This window comes from Apodemus sylvaticus, chromosome 3 (assembly GCF_947179515.1).
Source record: "Apodemus sylvaticus chromosome 3, mApoSyl1.1, whole genome shotgun sequence".
In the NCBI taxonomy this organism is placed as follows: domain Eukaryota; kingdom Metazoa; phylum Chordata; class Mammalia; order Rodentia; family Muridae; genus Apodemus; species Apodemus sylvaticus.
The window spans coordinates 7,233,399-7,252,875 of record NC_067474.1 but is presented as its reverse complement, the minus strand read 5'-3'; the positions used below and the strand labels follow the sequence as shown (position 1 = coordinate 7,252,875).

The window sequence follows — 19,477 nt, the reverse complement described above, 5'->3', positions numbered from 1 at the left end:
AGAGTGCGGATGGGGGGGCCATACAAGAGGTCTGGAGGACACCAGTGATGTGACTGCGGAGACAGTATGGGAAAAGAACACATTGGAATAAACACCTAAAGAAGGACTTACAGGATGGTGATGGCAAGGATGCCCTTTCAGTGAGGCTTACGCTGAGCTGGCACCTTTTTTATTTTTATTTTTTGTCTTTCATGCAGACCAATGAGCAAGCTACCTCCTCTTTAGGACTTTGTTTGCTGTGTTCTCAGGATTTCCATCACAAAGTTCTTGGCAGCTCTTACCCACCTCCTTGAAACCCAGTGCTATCCCTGTCGCAGGGTGTCGCTTTCCACAGTTGTTCTTATGACACACAGCAACCTCTGAGGACACCATGGGCATCGGATCCCTTGGAACAGCAGTTCTCAATCTGTGGGTTGAGACCCCATTGGGAGGTGAATGACCCTTTCACGGGGTTGCCTAAGACCACTGAAAAACAGATATTCACATTATAATTCATAACTGGCAAAATTACAGCTATAAAGTAGCAATGAAAACAATTTTATGGTTGGGGGAGAGTCAGGAGAACATGAACTGTACTAAGGGTCGAAACATCAGGAAGCTGAGAACTATCACCTTAGTGGGGCGCCTGCAGCAATGTGGGGAGTGGGACTGAATCATCCGGGCTTCAGAAGCATAAACATGGTCACGTACCACACAGGAAAGGAATGGGAAGGAACCAAAAAGGATCCTTCACACCCCGGCCTGTCTCGCAGGCAGGGCATGGTCAGTAGCGCTCATCCCAGCTGCTGGTAAAACAGTGCAGCTCAAGCACCACCCAAGGTGGATGAAATTAGCATAAAGGGCAGGGCTCAATCAGATATGTGCCAAAGCACTCAAGAGGTTGCCAAAAGTGCACCTCTGGAGATCAGCACTCAATGCACAGAGGCCTTTGCTTTGTACCCAGGCTGCTCAGGGGTCAGGGCTCGGTGGCTGGCGGGCAGCATGCGGATAGAGGCAAGGCAGAGGGCCAGGTGTCAGGAAGGACCAGTGTAGAAGGGCAGGACAGTGAGGTGCCACCTCAAATCACCTTGGATATGAACTTCTGGGTGCAGGTATTTCTAGACTGAGCTAACTGAGGTAGAAAGATGCACGCTAAGTTTAGGCAGGACATTTAGGTTTTCACAGTTCAAGTCTTTTACTGGGTACAAAACAAAAGGAGAAAGCAAGCTGAGCCTCTCTCTCTCTCTCTCTCTCTCTCTCTCTCTCTCTCTCTCTCTCTTTCTCCTCCCTGACTATGACTGCCCTGTGACCAGCCACATTCCTCCTCCTACCACTATGGCTTTCTGCTATGATCACCTGTATCTGTAAACCATACACCAAAATAAAAACAAACTCCTTCCTTATGCTGCAATGAGAAAGGTAATCCAACATCCAATTTACAGCCTGTCTGTCTAGAACCTTGGTGCTCTGAGTCAACTGTGATCAAGTCAGGGTAGGCCCTGCCTTGCCTGCAGCACAGAGTCGTCCATCTCAGCAAACTAGAGGGAGTTCATCTTTAGGGAGGTTGATCTAGCTTTGGTCTCTAAGTGTGCTCCCAGAGGCTGTACTCTAGCAGACATCCACCACTGTGTAATCACATTCAGGGGCTGGAGATGCCGGAGTCCTCTTTGCAGAGCGTCTTTTGGCAGAACATCCATTTTTCTTCCATCACCGATGAAACTCCCAGTACTGTTCGTTCTCCTCTGCCTCCGCTATTGCTTCTGACAGAGTTTGCCAGTTAGCTGAGGTCAGGATTTCCTTTTTACAAACAACCTGCTTTCAGTCAGCGGGGCCAGAGGTTTCCTAAATTACAAACCCTTTCATTTCGTCTGCCACAAGTCACCCTGTCAGTTCCTATAATCACACAGAATGGAGGCGAGTGGAAACACTCAGGGAGACACAGAAAGAAAGATGTGCTCTGGCGAATGCAGCTTTGGGAGTCAGAGAAAGGCGTGGATCCTGCTAGACTGTTGCAATTGAAGCTTCCAGTATTTGCAGGGAAATTTCTTCTGCATCATAAGCGGACCAGCAGGGTCTCTCTTCTCCAGGTTCTGTTAAGCAAATGGCCTCCTTTACAGTCATTTGAATTGAGAAACAACCATTTCATATGCAAATGTTTTGAAAAAACAAATGTAAAACATTATTGGGAAACATATCTGTTTACCTTGCTTTTGTAAATGTTGATTGGAAGATAATTTTGAAAGCAAAAGACTGACCTAGGATTGAGACTCTAAGGCTTAAAAAGAAGCCCCCATCGCTAGTTCTCACCTGTGGGCACTCATCAATCCTTTAGGCTTCCTGCTTCTAGGACTGGCTCTTTGTTCCCCTGCATCAGCTAGCCTACCTCCTTCCCAGTCTAGCCTGCTGTCAGTCTTGCCTTTATTCCACGTTTTATAGGCCAGCTCTATGCTTTGAGTCTGTAGGAGTCCGTGCTAGCCTACTGCTGGCCTCCATCAGCACTGCTCACAGAGATGGTTCATGGAAGTGAGTTCTCTGACATCCACTAGCCAAAGATTTGTCATCTGGGGCCTGTTTTCTAGGCCTAGACTCAGCAATGTTGTGCTCATCTATATGGAAATATATTGGGGAAGCTGATTCTTCATGTGGGCAGAAAAAAAACCCAACAAACCTGTGTGTATTATTCTAGAGCCTGTGTGGCTCTGGAATAATAGAAATCTAAGCTTCAATTAATGGTCAGAGGGGAGTCCTTTAAAATGGTTGGGCTGATTAGAAACAATGAATTCATGAAATTCTTAGGCAAATGGATGGAGCTGGAGAACATCATACTAAGTGAGGTAACCCAGTCTCAAAAGATCAATCATGGTATGCACTCACTAATAAGTGGATATTAGCCTGGAAAACTGGAATACCCAAAACATAATCCACACATCAAATGAGGTACAAGAAGAATGGAGGAGTGGCCCCTGGTTCTTGAAAGACTCAGTGAAGCAGTATAGGGCAAAACCAGAACAGGGAAGTGGGAAGGGTTGGGTGGGAGAACAGAGGGAGGGAAGAGGGGCTTATGTGACTTTTGGGGAGTGGAGGACCAGAAAAGGGGAAATCATTTGAAATGTAAATAAAAAATATATCGAATAAAATTAAAAAAAAATGGTTGGGCTGGGGGGTGTGTGCCATCTTATAATAGGGGGTGACATTAGAAAATCTGCTAGGCAGTGGTCCAACACTTCGAAAATATTAGCTTAGTTTTTCCTTATAATTCTTGAAATAGCTCACTGTTATTCCCATTTTAGGCAACCAAGAATACAGTTAAATGTGGCTTTGCTATGCTAGGATTGCAGGCTGTCTGTCCACAGACTCAAGGTTGTGAACTAGAATGCCCTGTCTCACAATGGCACAGACAATGCCCCTTTACCTCATATGTACCCCCATTCCACTGTGCCTCAATTCCCCTCCATGTACCGTCTTAATCAGTCTGAGAGTTGCTATGTCAACAAAGCCAGATTCCAGTTTTCCATCATCCTCATCCTAACTGGATTGGCCTTGCCCCCACCCCTCTTTCTCTACTTCCTTCACTACAGCCCACTGTCTACTTAGCAGATAGGGTGATGACTGCAAGAGTAAATTAGATCCAGCAATATCTGTGTCTGCTCCTCAGTGACCTCTCTTTCACTTAGAACAGCATCCAGAAACTTGGTTTCCATAAGGAGCCTTTCTAACCCGAGTTAATTCACCCACTAATTCACCCACTGTTCTACCAACTTTACATTGCAGTCAGTTTACCATGGGTCTTGTCCCATGGTACCTAGGTAAGGTGGGGCAGTGACACATGAGATGGTGAGTCTACGGGATGGAATGTGAACTGCCCATAAAGGCAGAGGTAGGCGGGAAAGACATTCAAGAGAAGGATTCTGTGCTTTGTGACATTAAAACAAAGAGCTTTGCCAAAGACGATGGATAAGAGCTAGCTATGGTGTCTGTGGACTGAAACTAGAATGCTAAAATGTTCTGAGTGAAAATGAAGTGGGACTCTTGGTCTATGTACTGACCAGGGGGTACTGAAGTCGTATTCACTACAGCAGTGCAAGATAATGCCAATAGGCAGGGACAAGCTGCATTTGTAGGCTCTGGAAAAATAGAAATCTAAGCTTCAATTAATGGTCAGAGGGGAGTCTTTAAAATGGTTGGGCTGGGGAGGGGTGCCATGTTAGAAATGGCAGAGATTCATCTTCTGAGTGTACAACCCCCACACTGTCTAAGATGCATACTTTCCTTACCTAAGACCTGATACTCCCATCCCTTCCCACCTCTAACTTGTCAAATATTTCCCTCTCAGCCCTCGCAACTTTCACATTGGACACCTAGTTACTCATGTGACTTGGGGTAGTAAGTGCCTGGGAAAAAGTGGACATCACAGGGCTGATGAGCAGGCCAGACAGACAACTGTGTGTTCCATTGTCATGTATTTTTACACAGGAATGTTGTATTCCTCAGGTTAAAGTCTCAAGAGAAAGTGAGTTGTATAGTTTTATAGTCTTCTGTCAGTGATTAATCTGGCAAATCACAGAGATATATGTTGTGAATGTTCCTTTTGGACAAAACTGCCTCATATTGCTGTCTCTTGGGTATTTAAGTGGGCAGAGCTATGTTCTGTGATCTGAGATAAATTATACCTAATTCTGTCCTATCATAGATAAATTTGAGTGAGGATCCAGTTGATGCAGTCTGGGGGAAATAAAGAGCTTTTCCATTCTCTAGTCCTTATGATGATCAAAGAAACAGCTGCTGCCTTGCCGCTCAGCTCCTAAAGGACTGATAAAGCCATCACCGGGTTGTCCGAATGACTTCCTTTGGCTGCAGGGTTCTAATGCAAACAAGATTCAGCTCCTCCACATAACCAAAACCAGAAAGATGATACGGATATTCAAGGAACATACAGTACTGCACAAATCAAGTTTATTAATTTAAACACAAAATTATTGAAGAAAAAATTCTGTACACAATCGTGGACACAGCACACCTGTTTACAGTAAGGCCAAGGTCAAGGCTGTCTTTTCAGTCTGCAGAATACAAAAGCATCAAATGAAGAGTTTCAACACTGGCCATGTCTGTCTGCCTCAGGGGAGAAACTAATTCCATTATTCATTTTAACAATTTGGAGAATTTACAATGACTAATTTTAGCAGCAATATGGACTTTTAGAATAGGAAAAAGTAGGGTGGTTTTTCTGCTACTCTGGGTCAAACCTGGCACCCCCAAAATTAAATAATATTATTAATAACTTAGTAATAATATTAACTAAAATTGATCCAGAGGGTAATTTCATGGCAATGCAAAGTTCACAATGAGAAAGACTCCTGACCGTATACAAATTCATTATTTTCGAAGAATCTTTTTTATAACATGACAAACATGATCATTTTTGTGTCTCTCCCAGCCCCCTCCAGGTTTATGTCTGTCTTGTCATACATAGAGAGCAACATTATGTTTCTGATGATGGCCATACAGAGCCACCATGGGGTAATGAACCTTGTTCGGGTGGGGAAGGAAAGAGTAAGAGGTGGAGTAAGAAGTACTGCTGACCCAGTTATGTAGCAAAGTCCTCATTGATACAAACAAGAACCCCAGACACGGTAATCATTCTGAGTGCAGGAGACTCTACTAGACTCCAGTTAATTTTATTAATAAAATATATCTATCATCTATATTCTTTCTGTGGGATGAAGCATTCGAATAGTCATTCTTTTCCAAGTAGTTACATATAATACATTAGTGTTGAAATGAGAAAGTCGAGGAGGTGGTCAGGAAGACTTCAAAACTTTTCAGCTGTGAGCCACTGTTATTTTTATCAAGGCCCTTCTAACCAACACACACACACACACACACACACACACTCACTCACTCACATACATACACAAATTAGAAAAATGGATGGGATAAAAGACTGAGAAAATAAAATCCTTGTTGACACTTGACATTCATGCTTTTGGTCTTAGATATCATTATCAAAAAGATCCATTATCTACAATATTTATACCCAATCCTTAGATAAGGCACTGCAGGAGTATGTGCCCAAGCTTCCTAGGAGGCATTTCTACCTTATAATAGCGTTCCCTAAACAGAATGTATAAGAATCATCCATTATTACAAATTTACACCAAAAATTCTTTCTGTACACGATTGTCTCAATGATGTACATTTTACACATTTAAATTAGACATACTTTAAACTACTTTGCAATGTGCTAAAATTCAAAGTACTTGCCATACTCTCAGGCAAAGGCCTTTCATTGATTATTTCTTATGCTATTGTCCCTTCAACTATTTGAAGCTGAGAAGTCTGTCTTGGTGAATCATATGGTATGTGAATTATACCTCAGCAAATCTGTTTTTCCAAAGTCTTTTTCATAAATAAGTAGCAAATTACAGATTGCCCTGGGTGGGAGACACCAAAAGGTAAACTTTAGAGAAAATAGCTCCATGGTTGTCCAGGAGACACATGTCAGTCATATGTCATCACATGTCAGTCTTTCTTGTGGGATCAAGTTTGCTGGGTCGCAGACGCTATTTGTATCACATTTGCTGAAAACCAAAGTGTCTGTAGGTCTTTTCTTCACAGGTTTGAACCATGTAGTTAATGTAGCCAAGACATAGCACACTGTGTGAGAGCATTCTCATGGCTTACTTTCGCTGGATTCACAGTACTCAAGTCAACAGCTGTTTTGAAGAATACACATGGTCCTCCATTATCCCCGAGGGTAGCAGTCAAGACCACAGCAGCTGTGCATCCATATGCTGAGACTGGTATAGCCTGGAGACCAGTGCTGACACAAGAAGACAAGCCTGCTGGGTTATCTCTGGCCACAGGACAGCTGCTCAGTGTCAAGTTGGCAAGAGGCTGTCACAGGTACTCTAATTCCAAGGCGTGATGCAGTGCCATGAGGTCTGAGTGACTGGAGACCCTCCAGAAGGGCATAGCATGCTGCAGGGAGGGCAGACAGATGGTAAGAACAGAGATCCCGCCAGCATAAGCCCTCCATCTCCGTTACAGTGGCTCTGCTCCATTTCAGCACTGTACAAACTGTCAGCCAGCATGCTCACATCTACTAAAAACACAAATTCAGACCCTCCTCACCTCAAGGAACACTGTGAGAGGGGAGTGCCATTTCTCTCCACTGTGACATGAATGACATTTCCGAATTTAAAAGTCACTGAAGAGAAATTGGTGTCATTTGAGTACTGCTAAGTGCTGAAGGTTTGCAAAGCATATACTTTATGAGTTGAGAAGTTTTCCTTAGTTGGTAGTATTTTATAGTTCTTATTTATAGACACAATCTTGCTCAGAGATGATGCCACTATCCCTTTTTCATGGCTATTCTGTGTGGGAGAAATTGTAAATGAGTGTCTATGGTTGGTGTGAGTGTGTGTATCTGCAATTGTTTAAGCCATCAAGGCATAGAGCAAGTTTAGTCAGGACTGTCTGGGACACTTGGACAGACCAGCATCCTGGAAACAGGCTATCTCCTTCATTGGAGGCTGGAGCAGACTTCTGCTCAGACGCATTTGAAAGAGTATTTATACAGCAGCAAAATCTCTCTCTGAGAACACACTTTCTTTCACAGGAAAACAGATTTCTTTCGCACATACTCATATGGAGGCAGCAATTATGCTTCTGAAGAATTTGAGGAAACTTCATAAGAAGTGGGAAGTCTGTCACAGAAGTGAGATTATAAAGATTTGTAGGTAATAATGGAAACTTCTAGTCTGATAAAGCTCATAAAGCTGTTATATAATGGCATACATTGTTTAATGTACTCACCAACAATGTTGGTATTGTTAATATACTCTAATCTGCTAAAGGCTTTTACTGAATTCACTATTTTTGAACATTCTAGACTCAATACTATGTCAGGAATCTATATATCTCTGTTACTTGTTAATAATAGAATAGTTCAGAAACAAACGCCAGAAGCTTCTGCAGACCATATAGACAGATTTCTGCTTGGCACTATTAGATTATAACGTGTACTATGGCTCATTCACTTATTTAGATTGTCTTTTGTGTTTCTGGGCGTGTTCATAGTTTAGGAATACAAGAATCAGAAACATAGATGGTGCTGGCTCATCTTCTTAGACAGAAATACAGGAGCAGGAGAGACACAATTGGCTTTGCATAGGGAACTAGGATGCCACAAATAATAAAACAGTTGAGCTGAGTGCAAAAGGAGATCATCTGGAAGGACACTCAGGTGTCTCCGCTGGAGCCCAGCCAGGGAACCTAATGGACACTGACTACATGTGAGATATGGCTGGCTGAAAAGCCAGAGAGTACACTGTCCCATCTACTAACTCTAGGTCACTTTGTTGATAATAATGAGTTAAACATCAGCTGTTCTGTTGGGCTCTGTGTAAAGTGACGCTATGGCATTATCATCATCTACACAGAAGGGAGAGAAGAGAAAGGTTTAAACAATAGCTGCTAAAGACAGAAAGGTAGATCCCTACCAGCTCTGGGCTGTCTGAAGCCTCCACACTGCAGTGTTCAACTCTAGCCTCAGCACTGTCTCCTCACACAAAGCACAGACAGTGATGTTTGCTGCAGTGAACAATTTATTCTCACAGAACCTGATGGACTCTAAGCAGTGTCCATGATCAAGTGGCTGGTTCACTGAGAACTGAGTCTAGCAGAGAAGGCCTGTGCCTCTTGTTAATATGTCGTCAGTTCAATACTACATAGGGTAATATTTTTCTTACCCAAGTACTTAACAATGCCAAGATTTTACACTACCAGGGACAACTGGATGCAATGAAGTGTGAGCATGTGCAAGTTTATGTGTATGTGCAGTGTGTGTGTGTGTGCAGTGTGTGTGTGTGTACGTGTACAGTGTGGTGTGTGTGTGTGTGTATGGGCATGCTATTCTTGGCCACCAAAACGGATATTTCTTATATAAAACTGGGAAGAAAGGTTGGCAGAAGAGCAAAAGAGAAGCACATGGCTTTAAAGAAACCTGAGTGCAACACTTCCAGTAGCCACAGGAGGTCCCTTCATGGCACTATATTCTCAAAGCTGCAGCTTATCAGTAAATGAAGGAGTTGGTGTAAATGAGTCCATGTTGCTTCTAAGTTTATGGTTAAAACAAAGGCCATTATTTGCAGAGCACCATAGCTGCAACAAGAATTAACAGATAACATAAGTTCATGCTCCATGACTCAGAGCCATGGACAGGCAAGACATATCTGCGGAACCATCACAAGCCCTGGTGATGTGAGGGTAGGGACAGAAAGGATGAATGTGGAGTGGTTACCAGCTGGGCTTACCAAAGTTGGAAGAATAAACACAGATAGAAGGGTCAATTGGAAGGAATGGGCCTCAAGGTTAGAAGGTACACAAAGGTGTAGAGATAAGGGACCAGGAAGCATCTTCTGTAATTAGCCTGGAATGTCATCAGGTTGGAATAGTAGGCTTTCTAATGAGGAAGGGGGCTTTTCAGGGGAAGGCCTTGAGAATTAACTAAGGAGTTTAGATTTTTATCTTGTAAATGAAAGGGAAGGGCTGCAGAAGGCTTGAAAACAGGGAGAAGAAGCTATTTAAAACTGCTTGGGGGGAGGTGCAGAGAAAAGCTGGACCCAGAGAAAGCTGGGAAGCAGTTTGTGTGTAGAGCAGAAGACATTCTGAGTAGAGCGCTATGAGTGGCCATTGGCTGGGAACACCTGGGTCCATTGGGTGAGGTCAGACACTGAGGCTGTGTCTGATGGAGGTGGAGATGCTCCATTCCTAACAAGGGGGGGGGGGGGGAGGAGGCAGCTACCGAAACCTGGAGGAGCACAGGCTTGGGAATCTTCAGAGCCACAGTATGTCCCAAGGGGAACACAGTGACGGGCCATTTCTGCTCTTCTTGCTTATGGTCACAGCTCTTCAAATCCTCCTCCCACTGAAAATCTACACTTCTGGTTACACATGACATCTATCATGTAAAAAGCTATGTACACAGCTCCTCACATGGAAATGGACATTTGCACAATTATTAAAAATGCACCAGTAAGAAATTCTTCTATAATTTAAGAGCATCTTCTCTCTGATGCAAATATTGCACTTTCAGAAATAAATTCCCAGAATGTTCATCTAGGATCAGCTTATAACACTAAATGCCAGAACCCCCTAAAGGCTCAACCTCAAAGCTTTGGTGAAATAATTGCACATCCACATGGTAGCATGCTAGTGTGGTTACATAAAGGATTACTGAGGCAGATCTACTGGAGGGCCTTTAGACAAAGACCTCAGAAAATGGAGAGATCACCCATGCTCATGGATTGGTAGGATTAACATAGTAAAAATGGCCACTCTACCAAAAGCAATCTACAGATTCAATGCAATCCTCAACAAAATTCCAACAGAATTCTTCAAAGACATGGAAAGAACAAGTCTCAATTTCATATAGAAAAAACAACAACAACAACAACAACAAACAGGAGAGCGAAAACAATTCTTAACAATAAAAGAACTTCTGGGGCAATCACCATCCTGGACCTCAAGCTATACTATAGAGTGATAAAAAATGCATGGTTTTTTATTTTTAAAATTGATACAGAGACAGACACATTAATCAATGGAATAGAACTGAAGACCCAGAAATAAACCCACACACTTACAGACACTTGATCTTTGACAAAATCAAAAATATACAATGGAAAAAAGAAAGCATCTTCAACAAGTGGTACTAGTCTAACTGGCAGTCGATGTGTAGAAGAATGAAAATAGATCCATATTTGTCACCTTACACAAAGCTCAAGTTCAAATGGATCAAGGACCTCAACATAAAACCAGATTCATTGAATCTAATAGAGGAGAAAGTGGGAAATAACCTTGAATCATTGACACAGGGGGAAATTTCCTGAACAGAACTCCAATGGCTCAGGCACTAAGATCAATAATTGACAAATGGGACCTCATGAAACTGAAAACTTTTTTAAGGCAAAGGACATAGTCAATAGGGCAAATAAGCAAACCTACAGATTGGGAAAAAACTTCACTAATTTCATATTTGATAGAGGACTAATATTCAAAATACATAAAGAACTCAAGAAGCTAACCTCCAAAAACATCCTAAAAACCTAATCAAAAAATATAGAGCCAAACAGAGAATTCACAACAGAGGAATCTTGAATTGTTGAGAAACACTTAAAGAAATGTTCAAAGTCCTTAGTGATCAGGGAGATGTAAATCAAAACAACACTGAGATTCCACCTTATACCAATCAGAATGGCAAAGATCAAAAACTCAGGTGACATGTCCATGTTGGCTATGATGTGGAGAAAGAGAAATATTCCTCTATTGCTAATGGGATTACAAACTTGTACAACTGCTCTGGAAATCAATCTAGAGATTCCTCAGAAAATTGGAAAGAGATCTACCTGAAGATCTAGCTATACCATTCTTAGGCATATACCTCAAAGATGCTCCACCATACCACAGAGGCACATGCTCTACTGTTCATAGTGGCCTTATATGTGATAGCCAGAAGCTGGAATCAGCCCAGATGTCCCACAATGAGAGAATGGATACAGAAAATGTGGTCCATTTACACAATGGAATGAAAAGCATTCAGCTATTAAGAATGAGGACATCACGAATTTTGCAGGCAAATGGATGGAACTAGAAAATGTCAACCTGAGTGAGGTAACTCAGACCCAAAAGGTCATGCATGATATGTACTCACTAATAGCTAAAAAAGTACAGAATACCTAGGATATAATATACACAACTCAAGAAAGCTAACAAGCTGAAATGAAGATGCTTCAATCCCACTTGGGAGGGAGAAAAAAGCATTCGTGGGAGGCAGAGGGAGGGAAGGATCTGGATAGGAGAGGGGAGGGGGAGAGGAAAAGGGGAAAATGACCAGGTATTGGGGGTGGGGGAACAGAAGTCCTGAGGGTCAGCAGAATGAATGGAAATATGCAACCTGGGGAGAGGGCTGGGGAGAGGGTTGCTCTAGAAAGTACCAGAGGCCTTGGAGGTAAGAGACTCTTAGGACTCAAGGAGAGTATGATGAAATCTTCAACAGTGGAGAGGGAACGTGTAGAGTCCATATCCAGGAGAAAGACAGGGCATCAAGCAGAGGGATGGGGCTGCCATCCCACAGTAAAAAACTCTGACCCAGAATTGTTCCGATCTAAAAGAACTGCAGGGACAAAAACGGAGAAGAAACAAAAATGCAGGGAAAAATGGAGGGAAAGGTGGTATAGTGACCAGCCCAAATTGGAATCCAGCTCAAGGGGAGGCTCTAAGACCTGACACTATTACTGATGTTATGATGTGCTTACAGACAGGAGCCTAGCATTGCCATCCTCTAAGAGGCCCAACAAGCAGCTGACTGAGACAGATACAATACTTACACCCAACCAATGGACTGAAGTCAGGGACCTCTGTGGTTGAATTAGGGAAGGTCTGGGAGATGCTGAGGAGGAGGGCCACGCCATAGGAAGACCAGCAGTCTTCACTAACTCAGACCCCTGAGATCTCTCCAACACTGAGCCACTACCAACCAGGCAGCATACAGTAGCTGGTCAGAGGCCCTGACACGTACACAGCAGAGGACTTCCTGGTCTGGCCTCAGTGAGAGAAGAAGAGCCTAATCCTCAAGAGACTTGAGGCCCCAGGGAGTCTGGAGGCCTGGCGGGGGTCTGGGGGTAGGGATGTCCTCTTGGATACAAGGGGGAGGAGGAATGGGATGAGGAACTGTGGGAGGGTGGACTGGGAGGGGGTAATGACTGGAGTGTAAAGAAAATAAAAGTAATAATAATAATAAAGGGTTACTGATGCAGCGTTCTGTGTTCTGCACAGGACAGATTGCTCAGTGAGAGAGGAAATGCAGACAAAGAATGCTTAGTTACCATCTGTGTTTCACAAACATAAAACCTATCTGCACTGTGCAGACGTGATTTCTAGGCAGTTTGCATATAGAGTTTCAAACACTTCAGTCGTAAATAATGAGACCTCAAGAGACTAATCATTCTAAGAGCTCCCAGTAAAACTTACTGCCCTGCACTGCCCACTTAGTACTGTGTCTCTGGTTCCCTCTAGCCCAGTGGTTCTCAGCCTTCCTAATGCTGTGATCCTCTAATACAGTTCCCCACACTGTGGTGACCCCCAACCATTAAGTATTTCCATTGCTACTTCATAACTGTAATTTTGCTACTGTTATGAATTGTGATGTAATAAATATCTGTGTTTTCTGCTAGTCTTAGGTGACCTCTGTGACAGGGTTGAGAACCACTGCTTTAGGCAGAGAGGGCCAAGCTCGAGCTCTTCATATGTAATCTGTAAGCATGAACAAACAACCTGCAATAATAAACTAATCTCTACTTAGTGTTTTGTCTCTGTGTCCCCCTTAAATAAAAAGAATCAAATTGTGTTACAAATGTTGTCCTCCCCACCACCCACCAAAGTAGCTTTCTCTAGAGTTTAAAATGAGGCATCACTAGGTTGGCATTTAGCTTAACTTTTTTATCTCAGCAGGTTTTGGAATGCATACCTAAAAGGGACTATTTGTAAATGAAATCTTGGTCAGTATACAGAATAATAAACGCTTGTTATTTTACCTGTCACAAAGATTTAAATGGGTTTCTGAAAATGTAGATTGAGCAATGAGACCTAGCTCTCCGTTCTTACCACTCTGATGTTTTTAAAGTCATACCTGTGCTTAATTATTTCCCTCAAACTGTGTTGCATCTTCATTTTTGAGAAGCAAGAGAAGCAGCTAAAATTGGTTTTGAAGAAATGTAAAATGGCGTGCTTTTGTTTTGATTGCTCAAATGTGCACCTTCACCGGGCAGGGGCGCCCACTTAAGTTCAGTCAGTACTCGGAAACTAAGATAACTGAGTGATGACTGGCTTCGTAAGTAGGAAGGAGGACTGTGACTTTAGTGACCTTCTATAGTGATGAAGACAGACCTTGCCCTGTGTCCACAGGGGGTGCTCCCTGCCATCTTACGATGTAACAAGAGGGTCCTCACTGAATACTGACACCATACTCTTCTAGTTGTAGCTCTAGAACTGAGCCAAATAAATTTCTATTCTTTATAATCTATCCAACTTTAGGCATTTTGTGATAGTAACAGAAAATGGACTAAGGCAGCAGGTCTCCAGATGAATGTGAGCGCAGTGTTGGGTTGATGAGGGAGAAAGACCACAAAGGCAAGTTGGAATCAGATTGTGAAGACCCTGAGTGTCAGGTAAGGAAGGGGGTCCTTTAAGAAGCACAGTGAGACACCAAAGGAAATATCATTCTGCTAAGGGAACATGCCAGCAATGGTGCCACAGGGAATATCTTCAGGAAGCTTTTATACTCATGTCCCAGGTTCCCTCCTTTCCAGCACTCCAAGCAAGGCAGATGGTCTTTGGGGCAAAAAATCATTTCACCTTGTACACTGGCTTTGACATCTTTCCAAAGCACTGCTTGAGAGGGTTTGAGGTTGCATTGGGATTGGGTAACGAGATGTGAGCCACCTGACAATGTCCTGTATGCCAGGAATAAGGACAGTATGTGTCACCTGGTTCTGGAACATTGCTGCAATGCTAAGCTAGCTTTTCTGACCAGCTACCATGGAAAGCTCACTCTTGTCAGTAAGGTTCTTCACAGCCCCCCCCCCCCCCCATGTTTACAATTCTTCACATTTCATCGTCTGGGGCGGAAAACTGGCGTGGTTGGAGGAGCCGATACTGGCGACTGAGGCTGCAGTCGGCCCTGGGGGTGTGTGTGAGGGGGGTTGGGGGGGGGTAGGGAGCTTACCTTTTTTGCCCCTTGTTCTTCTTCCACACCGTCCCCTATGACAACGTATACCACTTTCCTTCCAAACCTTTGGATTATCCTCTCAAAACAGCTCTCCTTTCCTAGTGGGGAAAAGCAAGTTACAGAAAATATAATTTGATGCTGGGAAATCGTAAATAGACACTTTGTCCATGCTTCTGAGTCAGCTCTATCCGACCCAGGGAAACCTGTCAAACCACTTAAGCAATATGAAGACCATGCGGCAAAGGTTGTGAATTCATAGGCAGCATTATAGCCATTTTTTGAAAATTAATGCCAGGACACAAGAGGTCAGGCTAGCTATCAATGTGGCCTGACACAAAATCACAAACTTACTTAAATTCTGAGGTTTTGCTTTTAGTTGCATTGCACAACTAATAGCACGAACTTTGAAACACCATGTCTCAAAGCCAAAGTGTTGAGCAGCCTGGTGTAAATACTCTTTTCCAAAGAACTTGATGATACAAACATAAGAATGTGTGTCCACGTGCCTATGCCGGGGTGTACGTGTGTGCACACTAGTGTATTGAATTATAATAATAATGTATAATAATAATTCTCTCCCTACAAGCTGAAACTAAAAGGCATACAATTCTAGCAGTTTACTTCAGCTTAAAAACTTGTTATATCAAGCTGAGTCACCCATGCAAGATCAGTGAGAGTGACTTAAAATCAAAAATAACCAACCTTGAATTTGGCAAAGCAAAAGAAATCAAACACTTGCCGGTTAAGAGAAAGACACACAAAAGCTAATGTCTTTACTTAAAGATATGCCATACATATCTTTATCCTCTGAAATAACTGTCGGCTACTGTAGGTATGGGTAGTACAGTGAGACTGTGGCCACCTCATCCAGCCATCTTATACCCAACCAAACACTTTCCTAGAGGAAAGCAGGATCCAGGCAACAGAACACCGCTATCTGTCTATTATCTTGTCGGGCCTTTCCCTGGGCTTGGATGTCAGCACATCTCTGTAGCTAATGCTGGCATTGTTTCTTCTCACAGAGAAGATCGGCATTCCGGTCTCGGCTGCCAATAAGGTCATTTTAATGGACAAAGGGACAGTTGATAGCTCTCAAACGTGAATGGCTGAGCAGGGCCTGCACGTCTTTCAAATGAGGATCAGATATATCCATGAACAAATTGCTTGTTTGCTTAAACAAATGTCTACTTTATATTTGTAGTTTGCACTAAAATCTTTCGTTTGCATCTGACAGAGTGTACCACGGACAGCCTTAGTCAAAGATGCCTTCCAGTGCTTTAACTGCCCACTAAACCATGAAATTTTAAATCACTTTAAGAAACATACTTTTTCCTCTGAAGGGAAAAATACTTACATGTTCTGCAAAGAGGCATTACTTTTGACTTGTACAGAAAGGAATATTAAGTTGTTTGCTATATAAATGTGAAGATTTTCTTTGTTTTTTGTTTTTAATTTTTTTATTATAGTGTTAAGGATCAGACCCAGGGCTTTTTCCTGGTTGGGCTAATGTTCCCTGCGCTAATCTCCCAATTCCTTCCAGGTTATTGAAGGGAGAATTTTGGTGAAAAAGAAGAAAAGGAAAAGGAAAGTCTTGCACCTACAGGTTTCATTGCAAACTTCGGGTTATATAGATTTTTTTTGCACTAAATATTAAAAAAATTAAGTGTTGAGCTTGTCTACAGTGACCTCCACACTGATTTCACTTGATGTCAGCCAGCGATAGTCACAGGTCTTTCAATCTCTACTTTTCTTATAAAAACAGGACAAAACAAAAGATTATTCTTAAAAGGAGCTTGCTTTTATTATTTTTTGTTTTCAAAAAAGTTTTAGCATAAAAGCATGAGTTTATGAGTTATGCTTAGACATCAGCTAGGCAGGTTTTTGAGGTGGCAGGCTCTTCTGCCTGGGCTCCTACTCATCCCTGTCACTCACGGCAACCTCATTTTCCTGGTTAGCATGTCAGTGTTAACATGCAGGTCGGCATGACAGTCCCGACTGCCTACAGGAAACTCCAGGCCCTCCCCAGGCTCTTCCAGTGCACAGATGTTTGCCCATGCCATCCAAACCCACTTTCTACATGTATGAGGAACGTTGCACACTGCAGTCACTGTGGTGAAAAAGAAACAAAGGGCCCTGGGAATGTTGTGATCTGGTAGGAAATCCACATTACAAACATGTAGGCGTTTAGTGGCCATTGAGCAAAAGCTTAGACGGCAGTGTGACCTACAAGGTTCTAAATGTTCAGGAAGATGGAAGTTAGACCAGAGGGAGTCGATTTTTGCTCTTTGGTCTTTAGTTGGTGTCAGCAGCCAGAATCAGCCTTCTTTCCACTGAGCATGCCCATCCTTTCTCTGTCTTGTGGTAAATACACAGGGCAGGCACTATTGCTCATGAAATGCTGAGGCTGGAGAGCAGCCCTGAGCAGGCCACTCAGGGACAGCCACGAGGTTGTTCCCTCGACCCCAGTAGCACAGCTGCTCAGGAAGAATTCTCATTTGTTCTTCTCTACCTGGTCTACACTGACCTCTGTTCCCTCCTGACCAGGAGTGACAGCTTCTTCAGCCCTGCCCACAGCCAGGCACTCAGCAGGAGGTCTCCTTGTGGCGAGGAGTTCAGAGTAAAGTGACCCAGACTTGGTTCTCAGCCATTTACTCAAACAACTAAAGCCTGGGCTCTTATGTTTCCTCATTTGTAAAATGTAAAGATGAATATGCAAAATGGCTGGTACAGTTGTCCACAGCCAGCGCCTGCCTGTGGGAGGCTCGTTTGCATATTGTCATAATGGATCACAGGTAGTTCTTTGCTCCTCTTGAGAACAAGTCAGGACTTCTCATCCTTTTTCCTCTCAGTTTATTATATTCTAACTGCACCTCACATCAGACGCCCCTCCCAACTGTGTCTTTTCTGGTGGGAAACTTCTTTTTTTCCATCTTCCCAGAATTAAAATGAAAAATCATTATTTTATACATACTGAGCTAAAACCAATAAAACCCCACTTCCAGTAGTAAAATAGAGAAAACTATCCTGAAGCGTTCATTTCTACTCTGTGTGGGTTTGTATTAACTTTTGCTTTAGCTTACAAAATGCTTGTGTTAAAAGTTATCTAAAAGAATCGAAGTGAAATCATTTGTACCTTAATGCCCAGACTTTACCTCCTCTAGTGAGTTTTATCACTCAGCTATGTGGGCTGTATTTGATAGACCCCATTACCCTTCCCTTTTTCTGAGGATAAGCTTCATTCAGTGTCTCCCCATTCACACTGGCCTCGGGGAAGAGGGGTAGGTAAAACCATAAAGAGCTTACCTATTTTAGTTGCACTGTAAATATTTTCTATTGGAAACACAATTCCTAATCCATATAGCAGGACTTTTGCCAACGCTGGGATGAGCTGCGTAGTCGTTACTAAAATATTCACACAGTTCGTCCTACAAGAACACAAAGGAGGAAGAACTGTTGGCAAATAAGTCTTCAAGACAAGCAAGCCTGAGCAATGGCCGCCACCCAGCCCATGCCCACGGGGGCCTCACCGGGAGTGGATGAGGGAGAGGGCCTTCAGGGCCAGGGTCAGCCAGGAGTCCGTGAGTGCCTCAATTTCAGCCCTCAGCTGGAGCCAGGCTTCCCTCTTAGCTGGGCCAAGCAGACCTGAGGGGTAGAAGGCTCATGAAACCCACATCCTCACCCACATGGCCATGCAGATTCACAAAGAGGAAACAGTTCACAGAGAGCAGCCCTATCCTTAGGCCGAAAATGCTCAGTTATTGTTCATTTGCAAATGTGTGCTTAGTGTGCGGGCACACTTAGTGTATGGGCACACTTAGTGTGACAATCCCAGCTGCCCATCTTTCAGTGGACCATCTCTAACCATGGGGAGGAGCTGACTCCCCTTCTGGTTATAGGATGGGTGAGAGTCCTTAGTGTGGTTAGGGACACCATCTTGGCATGTTGTCTGACTCTAGGGAGTGATGTTTCTCCCCCCAGTTGTGGGAATCATAGATGAGCTAGGAGCCCGGAAGGCCTAGGCATCGTTTTGTCCTCCTTTGAGTGACTGACCAGGGCTGGCTCCTGGCTGGAGGAAGACACATACTTACTAAGCATATTTTCTAGCCATACTGGAAACAGCCCCATTAATGTATCTGGCATTATATTAACTGACTGTTATTTCCTTTATAGTTAAGCCACTTTGACATCCATGAACCATGCTGAAAAAACCTCAGGCTAACACAATACAGGACAGGGAACAATGTTATAACCCATCTTGTGTTGTGGACAAAGCTTCTTTGGAAGGATCACTGAGTGTTGAAAGGTCAAGGAGCTCACCCCAGGTCATGACAGCCATCCCATTGGCACTTGGCAGCCAGGGAAGCTGGCTCTAGTCTTATGTCTGTCATAAAATTGTAGTAGAATTTAATCAGTTAGATAAAACTGTCTATTCTATTATACCCAACAGTGTGGCCCTGGGGTGAGTAAATCGCGAGTGTGCAACCCTAGCCCAGCCCACCGAGGCAGCCGCCCACCCACCCGCCTGCCACTTGCCTCCCACATTGTTTTTGTAGGTGTTGTAGATCTCTTTGACTCTTCTGTAGCGGAAGGCCAGTTTCCGCATCCAGTCCACACCACCTCGGACACCAGTTGCCAGGCATAAATTAGCGCTGGTGGCTGCTGCAGGGAAGCCATCTGTTCCAAAGTTGTATGTGCTATTTAGACACAAGA

The 19,477-nt window shown here is 43.4% G+C and overlaps 1 protein-coding gene across 5 annotated transcripts in view; it reads right to left on the bottom strand.

The window, feature by feature from the left end:
* Window positions 1-4,923: 4,923 nt before the first annotated feature.
* The window catches only part of Eya1 (EYA transcriptional coactivator and phosphatase 1), a 139,692-nt gene continuing 125,138 nt past the window's right edge, over window positions 4,924-19,477 (bottom strand). For all 5 annotated transcript variants that reach the window (XM_052175936.1, XM_052175937.1, XM_052175938.1 and 2 more), the window contains 5 exons: window positions 19,301-19,461; window positions 18,295-18,409; window positions 18,071-18,192; window positions 14,765-14,865; window positions 4,924-6,957 (listed from right to left, as the gene is read on the bottom strand). In XM_052175936.1, the coding sequence (XP_052031896.1) occupies window positions 6,877-6,957; window positions 14,765-14,865; window positions 18,071-18,192; window positions 18,295-18,409; window positions 19,301-19,461 (580 nt within the window). In that variant the 3' untranslated portion in view covers window positions 4,924-6,876. The remainder of the gene's footprint in view (window positions 6,958-14,764; window positions 14,866-18,070; window positions 18,193-18,294; window positions 18,410-19,300; window positions 19,462-19,477) is intronic.